At 44.7% G+C, this 15,479-nt stretch overlaps 1 protein-coding gene across 3 annotated transcripts in view; it reads right to left on the reverse strand.

Moving 5' to 3' along the window:
• Positions 1-15,479, reverse strand: part of NTAQ1 (N-terminal glutamine amidase 1) — a 33,081-nt gene that overhangs the window by 13,925 nt on the left and 3,677 nt on the right. For 2 of the 3 annotated variants that reach the window (XM_088453119.1, XM_088453117.1), the window contains exons 2-5: positions 11,269-11,368; positions 8,439-8,489; positions 5,568-5,716; positions 537-661 (exon numbers count right to left, since the gene is read on the reverse strand). In XM_088453119.1, coding sequence (XP_088309245.1) covers positions 537-661; positions 5,568-5,716; positions 8,439-8,489; positions 11,269-11,368 — 425 coding nt within the window. The remainder of the gene's footprint in view (positions 1-536; positions 662-5,567; positions 5,717-8,438; positions 8,490-11,268; positions 11,369-15,479) is intronic. The other variant, XM_088453118.1, reaches the window with a different exon arrangement.

The following is a 15,479-nucleotide window of genomic DNA, read 5'->3' on the forward strand; positions in this document are numbered from 1 at the left end:
TAACCCTCCCTCTGTCTGACAGAGTAACAGGGGTAATAATCTCTGAGGCTCCTGCCACACTTCTAAGAATATTCACTCTCTGTGGGTGGTTGGTAAAGAGGTGAAGGGTCCCAAATCCCCTGCCTCCACTAGGGCACTGCTACACAACCAAAAGGAGGCGGCCATCTCCTTAAAAAAATTATCTGAAGGTGGAAATCCCCTTTGGATAAAATATACCTTCATGTACAGCTGAGGACATGCCCTACTGCGGCCATTACTGAATGCACTGCTTTTCCTTTCTAGCACTCCCCCGAGTCTTTAAGCCATGTATTTATATCAGCAGCAGAGTTAGGAATAGGACACCGATGGGTTCCGGCTACATTTGTATCCAATGCAGAGGGTACAGCATATTCGGGTCTCATCCTCCCCAATACAATGAAAAACACACCACAATACTGCTCCATGGAAGACGTATGGAATGCGAGAGGACAAGACAAGCCACACACAGCTTTATCGGCACGGACAGAAGTGGAGACGTACAGTGAGAAGTCACTGACCTATCGTTCGGATACACGGATACGCCGGAGGCGGCTTTTTCCACTTATTGTCGGGGTCTTTCATGTGGGAGCGGTCAGAAGCAAAAGTCCTCAGAAACTCATCTGCCCTAATCAGCCTTAGCTTCCTGGAAGAAAAAAATTAAAAAAGGAGGGTGAAAAAATTTACATAAATGAAAGAGTACAATAAACACTATATTGTCTAATACTCTGCTGGCCCCCATAGCAACTTATTCCTAACTTGCTTTTCCAGGTAGTAAACTCTTCAGGTGAGAAATGTCTCTCCCAATATTAATGTGTTTGACCTTCAAAATATATTACCGTAACCACTTGAGTGGCAAGTACGAGTAGCATGTTCCTCAAAAATAATAACGAAAAGTTTGTCCGAGCGCTAGTTATTTTAGAATATATAATATACACTCTATAAATGTTTGTAATAACCAGCAGCAAGAAATACCTCTATATGCTTGTGACCATACAGAAAGATTTATTCCTACACATTGACCCAATTGGTATCAGCGTATAGTAACACAGAGTAATGTTATTTTAGGATAATTTGCGCTACTGGTATTAATATCGTGAAGTCCGATAGGTGAAATAAAAAAATAAATACTTAGAAAATAAAACAAAATTTGTTGTGTGCTATATAACATATACAAGAGTATATATATTTGTACAATAAAATCTTTAAAATAGAAACAACCGGTTGTATTTATAAAACCATAACATATCTGTACACACAATTATATTAATCCTAAAAAGTATATAAGACTGGGCTAATTGTATAATGATCACTCATAGTAACCAAATTACTTTATGTAACATTGTAAGGATTATTGGGCCTAATTCAGAGCCGCCCGCTCTGAATCGGGGCGTTTTTTGTTTTTTTTAATGGTGCGGCCTCTTGGCTGCTCGCATAGCTGTGGGTTACCACCCAAAGCTTATGCAAGTGTCCATGATGATGGTCGCGATGGTCTTGACCATCACGACCATCGGGCTTGCGACGAGACCCTTCCGGTAGGGTCTCGTTGCCGCAAGCCCAAGAGTGCTTTTGGCTCTGTCAGAGCCAAAATCACTCCCACTGACATCACTTGTGAGGTCAGTGGGGCCGGCTCGAGACGGTAGGCGTTCCCATGGAAACGCCTCCGTCTGGGCAGACACGCCCCCGGCCCACCCACCAAAGGGGCGTGCTGTCACTCAACATTGACAGCACGCCCCCTTTGTAGCGAGACCCGGAGCGACGGCTTCCCAGTCGCTATCCGGGTCTCGCGCATGCGCACGACGGAGCCGGCTCCGTCGTGCGCATGCGCACTGGGCCATCGACCCGCTCGCGAGCGGGTCTGAATCAGGCCCATTGTCCTCTTTATATGGAGTGAATGTTAATGGTCACCTGGCCTCTCACTTCTCACCTGTCTTTCCACTGAAGATAGACGATATTATATGTCGACAACACAGATGATTGCTTTCAATGGATAACATATGATGATCTTCAGTTATACTGGTAAATTCTCCACTTGTATGGGGTAATCGATCCCCAGTGAATAACAAATAAATATCCAGACGCTTAAAAGGGAGCCGTGTTTGCATGTCATGTTACACGGATCTCCCTAAAGTCCACAAATCTGTGCGCAACAATGAAGCCGTGGCTTTGCTCTCACCTGCCGTCTGGCAAGGTCATTCCACACATCAACCGCGTCTGACTGTCTCTGTCTCACGTCGCGTTAGAGGACTTACCTGCTCTGCCACCAAGTGGATTGGTTATCGTTTGGGGTATTCACCCATATTGGAACATTTTGCTATTGAAACTTTCCCCTTCTACACACGTGGGATATCAGCTGCCCTGTGGAGACAATTGAGACAGGGGCTAGCTGCTGGACGTGAACAGACCCACGTCTGGACCAAGTGCATGCTCCGGGAGCTGCAGCCAGGCACTGGCACTTGGCATGAAACAGAGACAGTCAGACGCTGTTGACGTGTGGAATGACAGGCGAGAGCAAAACCGCTGCTTCATTGTTGCACACAGCCATTCACAGCTCTGGGTACTTATGGACTTTAGGGAGATCCGTGTAGCATGACATGCAAACACGGCTCCCTTTGAATTACCGTCTTTAAGCATCTGGATATTTATTTATGTTATTCGCTGGGGATCGATTATCCCACACAAGTGGAGAATTTAACAGTATAACGGAAGATCATCATATGTTATCCATTGAAAGCAATCATCTGTGTTGTCCACATATTATATCGTCTATCTTCAGTGGAAAGACAGGTGAGAATTGAGAGGCCAGGTGAACATTAACATTCACTCTATATAAAAAGAGGACAACATCCTTACAATGTTACATAAAGTAATTTGGCTACTATGAGTGATCATTATACAATTAGCCCAGTCTTACATCCTTTTTATGATTAATATAATTGTGTGTATAGATATGTTATGGTTTTATAAATACAACCGGTTGTTTCTATTTTTGTAGATTGTATTGTACAGTGTCCTCCCCAGAAAATTTTTCCAGCCGGGTGGTATCAAGAAGTAGCCGGGTGGGGCCTTCGCAATAATAAAATGTTTTAAACCCTGAGCTTATAATGATTTAAACTTGAAATAACATTTTTATATGTTAATTCTCCTCTTATTAGAGGCCCAGTTGTCTGATTATGAAAAGCTGCAAAGTCTGTAGGATCTGGTCCTTTTTATACAGTTCCCAGATACTTACAGGCTCCCAAAGTGCCGGGTGGCGCACCCGCAATAAAAACAGCCTGGGGAGAACACTGTTGAATTGTGTATAATTATATATATATATATATATATATATATATATATATATATACACATATACACACACATATACATATATATACACACACACACACACATTATATATACACACATATACTCTTATGTACTAGAAAATAAAACATTTGTTGTGTACTATAAGTATTTTTTGTTTCACATACCAAAGTTCACAATATTAATACCAATAGCGCAAATTATTCTAAGTCAAAAATAAACGCATCATTTCCCCACATTTTTTTTTTTTTTTATTTGCCATGCCAGAAGGAATGAGCAGAATAATGGTAATAATGGGCTTCTGAAAAATAACAAGGTATGATTTCTGTGGGGAACGGCATTAACATGTTACAGATACCGGCACGCCACCAGCCCCTGAAAGGTGCCATAATATGCTCAGCACAGCCTCAGCGGTGAAGGGGTTAATTGTTCTATACTATTTGAAGATGATAATAATAATCATGACAATGATTACATTGATATATACATAATCTAGATATATACATAATCTGTCACGGTTGACGTGATTAAACGGACTGCGCGAGTCTGCTGGAATGGTGGACTGCGGTGATACGGAGCCATGTATGCGTCACCCCCCGCACTGGGATATTAGCTCTTAATGCAGAGGAAAAGGCAGCGGGACAGAGCTATAGGGGCATCATGTTCTGTGGATCTAGCTATTACATGGAGGTGAACAGCATTCATTTCACCTTAAATAACCCCAGTATTTTCTATAAACTGTTATATGGTACTAAACTACCATTGTTATTTTTTTTTTTTGTATAAAATAAAAACTAAAAAAAACAGTTCCGCTCACATGTCAGGACAACGCCTACAGACATGGTTGTAGGGATTGCCGATCCTTATGCCAAGTGCATCCTTCGTTCACATGGGCTTTTAGAAAATGAATGACAGACCATGAATAGCGAATGCTGCTCCCATGACCCCTTCAGTCATTTTCTGAAGCCTATGTGTACATAAGGGCTAACATTCACCCCCCGCCTGCAAATCATTGGTCACTGGTCCTAAGCGTGTACACGCAAGAACAGGCCCAACTACAGCACGAAACCCAATATACATAATTCCTGGATTCCTCTCTAAATCAAACCTTTTCCATGATCTTTATTTATTGCGATACAGATCTCAGTAACAAAGCAGATTGTTATACCCCGAACAGTTTAGACGGACCCTGCGTTTCTCAAGGAAGATAATTTGTTTTATTTAGAGCTCATGTCACATATGAGAATTTTCTGCAGTCAGGGAAGGCCAGAGTCCACTGCACATACTCTAGTGATGACTGCCACCTGCTGCACATCTGGTGAACTACAATCTGTGACTTCCAAAATGGAGGAATTACAGTAATAAAATGTGAAAGACACAAGGTCTGCATTGCCTTACAAAAGGTACAAAAAAAAGAGAAACAGTATGAACAAATAAATAAAAATGTGACTTACAGTACAAAACATTGCAGGACATGGTTTTTAAACATTGCTGCATTAGCACTCATAATACCCAAATAAGCAGCAGGGCGGCAGAACCCAAGGGTTTGGTACCGTTGTAGGAACCGGGCAGGAGATGATGGTATAAGTGAAAGGAGAGAAAGCACATGAGGGAGGAGAGTCCTGCTCTTGACAGCTTACAGTCTATTCATGTTACTGGGGGGATCCCCACCTCCCGAGATCCCCGGCTTGGGCTGACTAGCTTGGGGTGTTAATGCTTTGGCCGGGGTGACCAGGTGAAAGGATTCCCTGGCTGTGGCATTACACTCTGGCTAGTTTGAGTTCGGTGCTGGTTTTAAAAAATATGGGGAACCCCAAACCATTTCCCCCCCCCCGTATTTTATTTTATTTTTTTAAACCAGGACCGGCTCACAGAGCCCAGTGCTGGTTCATAAAATACGGGGGATCCCGCACACTTTTGTCCCCTGTATTTTTAGAACCAGAACTGTCTCACAGAGCCCGGGGCTGGTATCTCACCGATATGTGCAGTCTGCTCGTTCGGGAGTGTTGGGCTATGGGGAACAAATGTAGGAACGATCACATACACCATCGGAAAACAAGATCCAGTTAAACACGGGAGCTTAGTAAATTACCGGATTTTATTTATTTTATTTTTTTTAAACTCCCGTTTTCAAATTGATCCTATCCGTGTTTAAACATGGACAAACACGAGGCAGACATGACTAAGTAAATTTACCCCAGAGAGCGAGAGAGAAATAACCTAGATCATACATATCCAAACTATACCTTCTTAGGTCCTTAGGAATATTGTGATCTGAACGCAGAGCTTCCTTTATGTATAGGTCACAGTGACACGGGAACGGCAGCACGGTATCCAGGTCGTAGATAAATCTTTGTCCTCCGCTGCAGATGTGAAGCAAAATAACATGGTAATCCTGCAGGGACAAGAAACATATGTCCAGACTGGGGTCCGTCACTGAGTCAGGGGTTTGTAATAAACGCTAAATGCATCAAGGGAAAACTGAATTATAGACAAAATAAATAACTAAAAAAAAAACTTTACACACATCACCGGTCAAAATTTTAGAACGCTCCCAGTTTTCATGTTTTTATTGAAATTTAAGAAAATCAAATCCAATTAATAATCTGAAATAGCACAAAAGGTAAGCAGTAAAAAAGGAAAAAAAAAAAAAAAGGCCTTTATCAGGGAACAAGTAATGCGTAAAGGACTCACAACTGTTCTGCACCAATGACAAAGAGGCTCATCCCAGCCATGAAGTACCGTCAGCGGGCTACTGACGACTGGAGGAAGGTTTTATGGACCAATGAAATCTATTGTTCATCATGCAGGGTTTTTGCACACTGTGAAACAGGCAAAAGGATGGTTCATCAGTGTGTGGGGCTTATTTACTAAGCGGTGTCTTTCTTCCTGGCATGTTTAAGCCCAAAATTTTAAAAAAGAGCAATTTTTTTTTTTAACAGCAAAACACCCTCATCCCGGCAAGCCGCAGCTTGTAAATAAACCTGTGGAGGAGGAAGCACGATGGTCGGGGTCTCTTTTGCTGGATCTCGAGTCGGCGAATTGCACCCTGAACTAAAAGGGCTACCACAGCAATTTGCAGCGCCAATGCCATTCACTGTGGTCTACGTCTAGTTGGTCCAAGGGTTCATCCTACAGCAAGATAATGACCCTGAGCAGCCCTCCAGCCTAGGTCAGAGCTACCTTCCAGGAAAAGAACAAGACAATAGGCTTCAAATCATGGAATGGCGGCACAGGCTCCAGGCTTACACCCCACTGGGCTGGTTTGGGATGAAATGGACAGTAGGGTGAAAGCAAAGCACCTACAAGTCCAACACATTTGACATAATGTCTACAACAGTGTTTGTAAGAACTTCCAGAACAATATTTGATTTCCATTGTGGAAAGACACAAGTGCGTTTGGTAGTTATATATCTGCTGCTTTGAGGAGTCATTAAACTGCACAAACTTAAATAAAAATCTTGAACAATTGTGGGTGTTCTAAAACTTTTGACTGTTAATACACACACACACACACACACACACACACACCAGTAGAAATGGGTGAGCGTAGATAGTGTTCACGCCAGGCTGTTTTAGCAGACGCCCTGCTAAAACTGCCTGGCCGCTGCTGTCTCGTCGCCGAGTGAATAGTTGCCGTCACATTAAGGGAGAGCTTGGGGGAAGCCCGGCACCTCTGTAGTTGTTCGGCATGCCCCTATTAGTGACGCCGCCGGCTGGCACGCTTCAATTAGTGACGTCGTTGGGGCCCCCCAGCAGTCACCGTCTGGCCACGCTCGCAATACTGCCCCTGCACCAGTGTGCTCTGCCTGCCCAAAATCCTGCCGGGAACAATACATAAGCTCACTAGATAGGTAAAGGTTATGTGAAGTTTAAGATACAGGCATATAAAACATAAACAAAAAAAACACAACGCTCGCCTCTACTCCTCTGAACAAATAACTGATAAAAAAAAAAAAAAGTTCCTTCAACATTATAGAGAGTAAGTGGCAACAAACAATATTTGGGTACATTTATACGGGATCACAAAATCGTGCAGCGCATTACAGAGGGGGAAAAAAAGCAACATAATGAACAGGAAACACACGGAATACCATCAACAAAACAGAGCATAAAACATGACAAGCAATAGGCCGGGTATAGAAATAACAAAGCATAGTACAGAATGAAAGGCATTATACATGGAAGCACAGGTGGACAAAGATGGGGAAGACCGGAGGAGAGACGGCCATGAACACGAGGAGGGGCAGAGACCGGAGGCGGCAGGAAGTGAACGGGAATGTGGGCCAGTGAGAGTGCACTTGCTGTCGGTGGGGAACTGGTAGGTGGTGCTTAAGAATCATTTAGATATCTGTTCTCTTGTGGAGCATTCTGATTGGTTGTGGAAGCGTGTTCCATAGACCTGGAGAAGTCTTTGCGGTGGGAGTGGTCACCAGTGGGCAGTTGTGGCACCATTCGTTGGCAGAGGAGGATGGGAGAAGGAAGAGGAGGCCGGAGAAGGTAAAGGGATGGGTAATGGTTGAGGGTTTTGTTGGGGAGGAGTGTGAATTGGGTTATGTAGGGAACGATAAACCAGTTGTAGGTAATTGAGAGAGAAAAACCAGCCTCAGGTGTGGCACTGAGCATAGTGGAGGACATTCCTAGCACTGGTCCTATCTGGAATCATTATAAGCACAATGGTGCTGTTTCATGTAGTCTGTATAGCTGCAGTGTCCCCCATATAGATGATAAGAGGAATGGGGTTCTCTCCTTTTACAATTTATGTCAGTGTGTGGTTCATTAAAGTTGGAGGCTCAGTGTCCCAATAAAGCCCCTGCACACCGGGTCTCTGAGGAAGGAGATGCGACTACCTGAGCAAGCGCTCACATCTATAGCGGCTTCTTACGTGTCCATGGACTACGCCATATTTCATTCTGCTGGCTGCAAGAGAACATCTAGCGTTCTTATAGCAGGGACCCTGCACCCAACAATCCCCTGGAGTACGAGATCTGGAACCTCATCATAGGGGGCTGGTCTGCTACACTCACAGGTACACAATCCAATATAGTTAACACTCCCCAGATGCCAGGACCTGCAATCTGCATTGAGACAATAGGCAAAGCAAGCTAAATGCTCACCCATATTACAGGGTCATCACGTCTTCCAGCTTGCTGCTTCCAAACCGGTATCTGCAGGTAAACAAGCAAAGGCTGTCAGGAACAGCAGCTAATACGAGAGACAGCAGATGTTCTGAATGATGTGTTTAATGGGCACTGGATATGTCACAAGCAAAAATATGAATATATAGGTTTCTGGCTTAAACAAAATACATATGATGTTTTGTTTGGTTGCACAATGAAACCTGCCCGGCAATAAATGCAGGCACTCAGCGGCTACAGGGTGCATGAAAGTGCTTCTGTCACCAGCACAAACTGGGGGCGCCGTTAGATCGGTAAGTGTACAATGTCGCTTTCAGAATTTTACACCTGTCAGCAGTACAGTTATAAACATTACCATTTAGCAACATATTCAGCTGTACCGCAAGTAGCATGTTACACCTGCCGACCTCAGATCGCCGACATTCCGGGGTCCACATGCCGCTTGTTCACACTGAGATTGTCAACAGGACGTATGAAAGCCCTCAAAACAGCTGTATCCACCGTGCGGACGTGTCAGGTACATTAAATGGTAAAGCTTATTTCACGTTACAAAGTGATCACAAACTTATTGTAACCCATAGCAACCAACTACCTATTCATCTTTATTAATCCAAGTTGCAATGGACTGATGAAAGGCAATATTTCACTGGTTGCCAGGGGTGTCAGTGCATGCTTATATGTACTTGTAGAATAATAAAACTTCATACTTTCTCATGAAACATCACAATCTATCAGGTAGATGGTTAGAGGGTGACTGTAGATAAAAGTATTGTCTATAACTGAGGCTGGAAAAGGAATCAGGGGGCAATTGCTAGCTACACCCCACGATTCAAAAAGGTACTAACCCAGATTCCCAGATGACATTTCAGCTCCAAATCACACTAAATCCATGCAGAGGCAGCCCCCTAACCTTCAATAAGACCACACGTTACACTTCATCTCAATAAGAAGTTAAATAAAAGATATTAAAAAATAAAAATGCTTGATTAAAAAAAAAAAAAAAAAAAAAAAGACACTGATCTGTAATAACATATCAGCAGGCATTCTGTACAACCTATGAAAAACAAACATCACAGGGTAGAAAGAATAAGTCGGGGGCCATAGACGAAGGCTCGGGTGGCCCTTGGTCTGCGTGTTGTCCATTACTGCTCTATGTAGTTTTGTCAGGAGAGGAGATTATTTCCCAAATTACAATGGGACCCCACGATGAAGATGGGTTAATGGTGAGCTCCTTTAGGGAACGCTGGCCTTGGTGGTAGGCACGCCAAAAACATTAATTGCAGACATGTTTCCTATTTCATATACAACAGGCGACACTTACAAAGCTGGTCTGTGGTCCTGTGATTATAGAAAGGGCTCAATCATGTTCATTCAATGCATCTTTTTTTTTGTAAAGACCATGAGAGAGTGTGTGGATGAGTATATAAGATTGTGTGTACATGTATCTATGCATGTACTGTATGTATCTGAATGAATAAGCTCAACTGCTGTGGTCCAATAGCAACAGGCTACCACGCCTGGCTGATAACCGATCATCAGCAGGAGGTTTATGGATGAAAGTAGAACCCAATTTAGAGATGGACGCTGCCTCAGTGCGCGTTTGTACGCATCGGCTTTGCGAAAATATGCAAATGTCACAACTGCTGGGATTTGTATTGAGACGCCCATCAAGCGTCTGCGTAGAAAGACGCAGCACGGCCGCAGATCAGTCGATTATCAGACTTCTGTGTAGCACAGAATGGTCATCGGAATTTTTTTTTAATGCGCAGCGGGTGGCCGTCGCAGGCAGAGACACGCCCCCAAGAATGGTAGCCCTATGCCTGCGTTGAGTCGCCACCTTCCCGTTGCCACGCACAAATAGTCCCTGCCTGTCAATCACTTTGCGAATACTCACTGCGAGCAGCCATGGTAATGACACCTGACGCATGCGCACCACCGATAATCACTCAACTTACCTAAACATTTGTATCGTGCCCATCACTGAATGAGGCCCTTAGTCAGCCAGCGCCAAAAGCTGCAGCACAAGCCGGCTCTCTGTCCCAAATACAGGGGCTAATTCAGCATGATCCGGAATCTGCGCACGACCCGTTCTGCGAATGTGCAGTATGGGTCCTGCGTGATTGCATGCAGCCCCTGCTATGCCTCTGCCAGATTAACAGGCAGAGGCATTTAAGGGGTGGTGCGGAGGCGGAAACAGGGGTGCATTGGCCTCGCTTTCCGGGAGGGGCAAGGTCAGGGGCTGCGTCTACGGATGCAGTTTCCTGGCCTCGCAAACCGCCCAGCCTGTGTAAGCTGGGGCATGCTCAACTGACCGGTGCCGTCCGCCATTGCGACCGATGGTCAGGATGGTTATCCCAGCCTGCGACCGCAAATGCAACAGGTGGCGTCATACACCTCCTGCTACATTTGCAAGGACGGAATTGCAAAGCTGCTTGCACGCAACTTTGCAATTCTATCCTTTGCTGAATTAGCCCCATAGGTTGTGGTTCCAGCGAGGAGGGAGGTATTAGGGACCCTCACACTGTATATAGGGGGAAGGTTGAATTCAATAGGTTGAGTCCAAAAGAGGGCATACCGGATTATTATATAAAGTGTTTATCTATTATAATTGTATAAATATGATATAACGGTTCATTGGCTCCCACCAAAAATTAACCCTAGTGTGTACGTGTACATGTGGTAGGGAATATAGATTGCAAGCTCCACTGGGGCAGGGACTGATGTGAGTGGCCAAATATGCGCTGTAAAGCGCTGCGGAATATGTGTGTGCTATATAAATAACTGGTAATAAATAAATAATAAATCTCACCATCTTCTTCTCGTTGGACAGGAACACAGCGTAGAATTCCTCCAGAGGCCGCGGACTCTGATCTCTGAGGTACTCACAGAGTTTCCACACATTCTCCTCACTGCCCAAACAATGACAGTTCAGGGGTTACAGACACTTCTTTCAAAAAAACATCCCAAATATTTAAGACAATGGGCCCTATCCTGAGTCGCTCGCTGCTGCGACCGCTTTAGCGACTTTTGCAGGAGTCACGTTTGCGACTTTATCCTAATGCTAGTATCAAGCCCTTCCCATGGCGTGCAGCCGTGCATCTGAATGTTGCGAGCACTGAGTCGCCCACTTTGAGTTTTAGCGTCTTCAGATGCAACCATGGAAACTTGCGGAAGCCCCCATGCTGGGCGCAGATTCTCCGTCAGAACATCGGCATTGGGTGCGACTTGAAGTCAGGCCCAATAAGGGAAGATCTGCAGATTATTTCCAGAATATGGCTATGTATGAGGAGTTGTGTCTATTCTAGCACCCGGCACCAGTCACAAGCCATACAGTTCTTCTCTCCTGGCTGGGGGTGTCACTCTCTGTTCTGCTGCTTCTAGCACACCCAGCTGATGCAACAAACTGCTGAGATACAGAGCAGAGTGTGCTAGAAGCACCAGAGCGACACCCTAGGCAGGAAAGAGGAATTGCACAGGTTGTGATAGGTGCAGGGTGCTAGAATGACCACTAGAGGAGGCAGTTTCAGTGTCAGCAAAATAGTGATATATTAGGTCTCAGGATGGTAGTGTTCCCGCTAGGCGGTTTATGAAAGAAAAAACAAAACAATGTACACTTTATATTTCTTATATTAGAAAGAGAAGGACAATAAAGTTATAAAGTTTCTATGGGTTCTTTGATGACAGCAGACGTCGAGGGATATAGCAGGCTCTATTAACCCTCTCTTATAAACTACACATCCTCACAATCACCAGTACATGAGGATGCTAAAAAGGGGATAGTCTCATTTTTAATGAAAATATCCCCGCTATGTGCAAAGGGGAAGTCACAGGGATAGTGGTTGCGGTAACCACTGTCCCTACGAGTTATAACCCCGGCATTTAGGAGAAGTCTTTCACAGAAGTCAAAGAGGGGTATTCAATATGAAACGTTAACCTCGCCAGCGAGGTTTTCGCCCCACATCGGAGGTTTTGCCAGCGAAAAATTATCGCGCGCGCTCCCACTTATCCCCGTATTCAATTTGAAATCGTCGAAAACGGGACCCGGCGATACTTGGATCGGCGAAAAAAAACTTGAATTTTCAGGAAGTAATTGTAGGAGCCCCCTAAAGATGTCCAGACCTCGGGGATCACTATGGGTACCCCCGTTTTTGCCTGCAGAAGAAAGTCGGGGTTTTTAAATAGCCGCGGAGGTGTTTTTTTCCCGACATTGAAGAAGTGATGCAGAAGAGCACTTAGGGTTTTTTTTCGTTTTTTTAAGTGGTCCCATCACATTTGGGGTACATGAAAATGGGTACTAGCATAGTTTTAAGTCCCTAAAGGTAATTTGGAAACATTCTGCAAAAATGCACCTGCCGCTACTTTGCTCAATGAAAAAAACACCCGCCCCATACTTGGGGACCCCACCAGAAATAATTTCGTTACTTTGGCTTTTTTTTTAATCTAATTTATTTTATTTTTTTTTAAGGGTGTCCCCATTTTTTTTTGAACATTTCCTTTTAAAGGGGACATTCCCAAAACTACAGGCTTGTTTTTATAAGCCTGCACCCCCCAAACCCCTATTCTGCATTTTTTTTCACTTGCTATAGTGCTTTGAAAAATTATCCCTGTTTTTTAAAAAATGACCCTTGACCCCATTTAAGGAAAAAAACGGGAAATTTCGGGAAATATGCCTGGGACCCCCCTAAAGATGTGCAGAAATGGGGGATCACTATGGGTAACCCCGGTTTTGCCTGCAAAAGAAAGTTGGGTTTTTAAATAGCTTTGCCAGGTGTTTTTTCCTGCCGCGGCTATTAGAAACCCCGACTTCCTTTAGAAACCAGCCCCAGGCTTGCAGCCAGTGGTGGTTTCTGAAATACAGGGAACAAAATGTGTAGGGTTCCACTGTATCTTAGAAACCAACACCAGGCTGCAAAGACTAGTGCTGGTTTTAAATATAGGGGGCAAAAACGACGTTGGGTACCCCCTATATTTAAGACCAGCACCAGACCCAACCGACCGGGGTGTAATGCCACAGTGGGAACGGTCAGTTGCCGGAGCCAATCAGCGGGCGCTCTACAGTCAGCGCTGCCGCTGATTGGCTGACGGGACTGCAATGCTCTGTGAAGTGCCGGCTGCGTCCATTCGGGAGCTATCTTTATGTGTGATAACACACATACAGATAGCTGTGTTGCGTGGATCGGGTAACCCGTTTTCTTGTTTTTAAAATGCCATGGATTACTGCGGAGACCAGCGCTGGATGTAGGAGAGTATGAAATGTTTCTTGCAGGGCCACTCATACCGGATTTCTACTTGACAAGGGGACAGAACATCTGGTATAGGTAAGTATGTGTGAATGGGTAGGTGTGTGTAATAAACTTATACTGGACACGGTGTGTGTGTTTTGTCTTTTTTTGACTATTTATTTTTACAGTGAGGTTACAGGTGCCGCATGTCTGCTGGCACTTGTAGTTCCACAAGTGAAAAATGGCAGGCATGCTGGCACTTGTAGTTCCACTGTAAAGTACAATAGTGTTACATTATTTGGCCCCAATATTACCCCTATGGGGTATGGGGATGAGCCCCAGGCTTCAGCGTAAGCCTGTGGTGCTCGGGAGAGGGGGGACCCTTTTTTGGGGGGTCCCCAACTCCCCTGAGATCACCGGCTTGCGCTGACTGACTTGGGGTGTAATGCTTTGGACCTGGAGCCCCGGTGATTGGGTCTCCGGGCTGTGGCATTACACCCCAGTCGGTTGGGTCTGGTGCTAATCTCAAATATAGGGGGTACCCCACGTCGTTTTTGCCCCCTATATTTAAAACCAGCACTAGTCCCTGCAGCCTGCTGTTGGTTTCTAAAATACGGTGGAACCCTACACATATTGTTGCCCGTATTTTTAGAAACCACCACTGGCTGCAAGCCTGGGGCTGGTTTGGCTTTTTTTGGGGGGGGACCTTATGTCTTTTTTTTGTAAATTTTTACAGGTTAACAAACACGGGAATTTTCGGGAAATATTCTAGGGACCCTCCTAAAGATGTCTAGACACTATGGGTACCCCCATTTTTAACTCCTGAAGGAAGTTGGAGTTTCTAATAGCCACGGAAAGTGCATAAATGCGACTTTGAAGAAAGTGATGCATTTAGATTTTTTTGGGGGAAAAATAACTATGCCCAGCAAATTTGGGGTACTTGAAAATGGGGGTCAGCATATTTAAAGTTGATAAAGTGACTCAAAAAAATCGTGAAAAACCCACCTGCCTCAAGCAGCTGCTATGAAAAAAAACACCTGGGGCATACTTGGGGACCCCCCCAGAGTCAAGTTCGCTATTTTTTAACTTTGTCCCCCAACATTTTTTTTTTTGGCCCCCAAATTCAAAGTGCTTTTTTTGGGGTGTCCCGATTTTTTTTTTTTTTTGACACAGATCGTTTCAAGGGGTCATTCTGAAGGGTGCAGGCTATTTTTTTTAAGTCTGCACCCCTAAACCCCAATTTTGCACTTTTATTCGCCACCTATTCAGTGGTGAAAAGTTATCCCCGTTTATTTTCAAAGACTTTTCGAACCTGCGAAAAGTCTTTGAAATTGAATACGGTGTAAAACCAAAACCAGCGAAAATGACGTCATCGGTGCGAAATTATCGCAAAAACTGACTTTTCGCTCCAAATTGAATACGGCTGAAAGACTTCTCCGGGGAAAGCTGACACTGCGCATGCCGGCCGGGTGCAGGGGAAGAGATTGAGAGATCCCTCTCCTGCACCTGGAGCCCCCATTGGGGAATCCGTATGATGCAGCCGGCGGTTCTAATCCCGACAGCGGCAGCCCGACAGAGGTGGAAATCCTTAGGGTAAGTATAACTAACCTAATTACCCCTCTAACCCTAAGCCTCCTTTAGTGATGCCTAACCTCCCCCCCCCCCAAGTGCCTAACCCTATCCACCCTCTAAGTGCCTAACCCCAAGTGCCTAACCCTATCCACCCTCTAAGTGCCTAACCCCAAGTGCCTAACCCTATCCACCCTCTAAGTGCCTAACCCCCTTCCCCGCAGCCTAA

This window comes from Taudactylus pleione, unplaced genomic scaffold (genome assembly GCF_031769625.1).
Source record: "Taudactylus pleione unplaced genomic scaffold, aTauple2 ptg000571l, whole genome shotgun sequence".
NCBI lineage: Eukaryota > Metazoa > Chordata > Amphibia > Anura > Myobatrachidae > Taudactylus > Taudactylus pleione.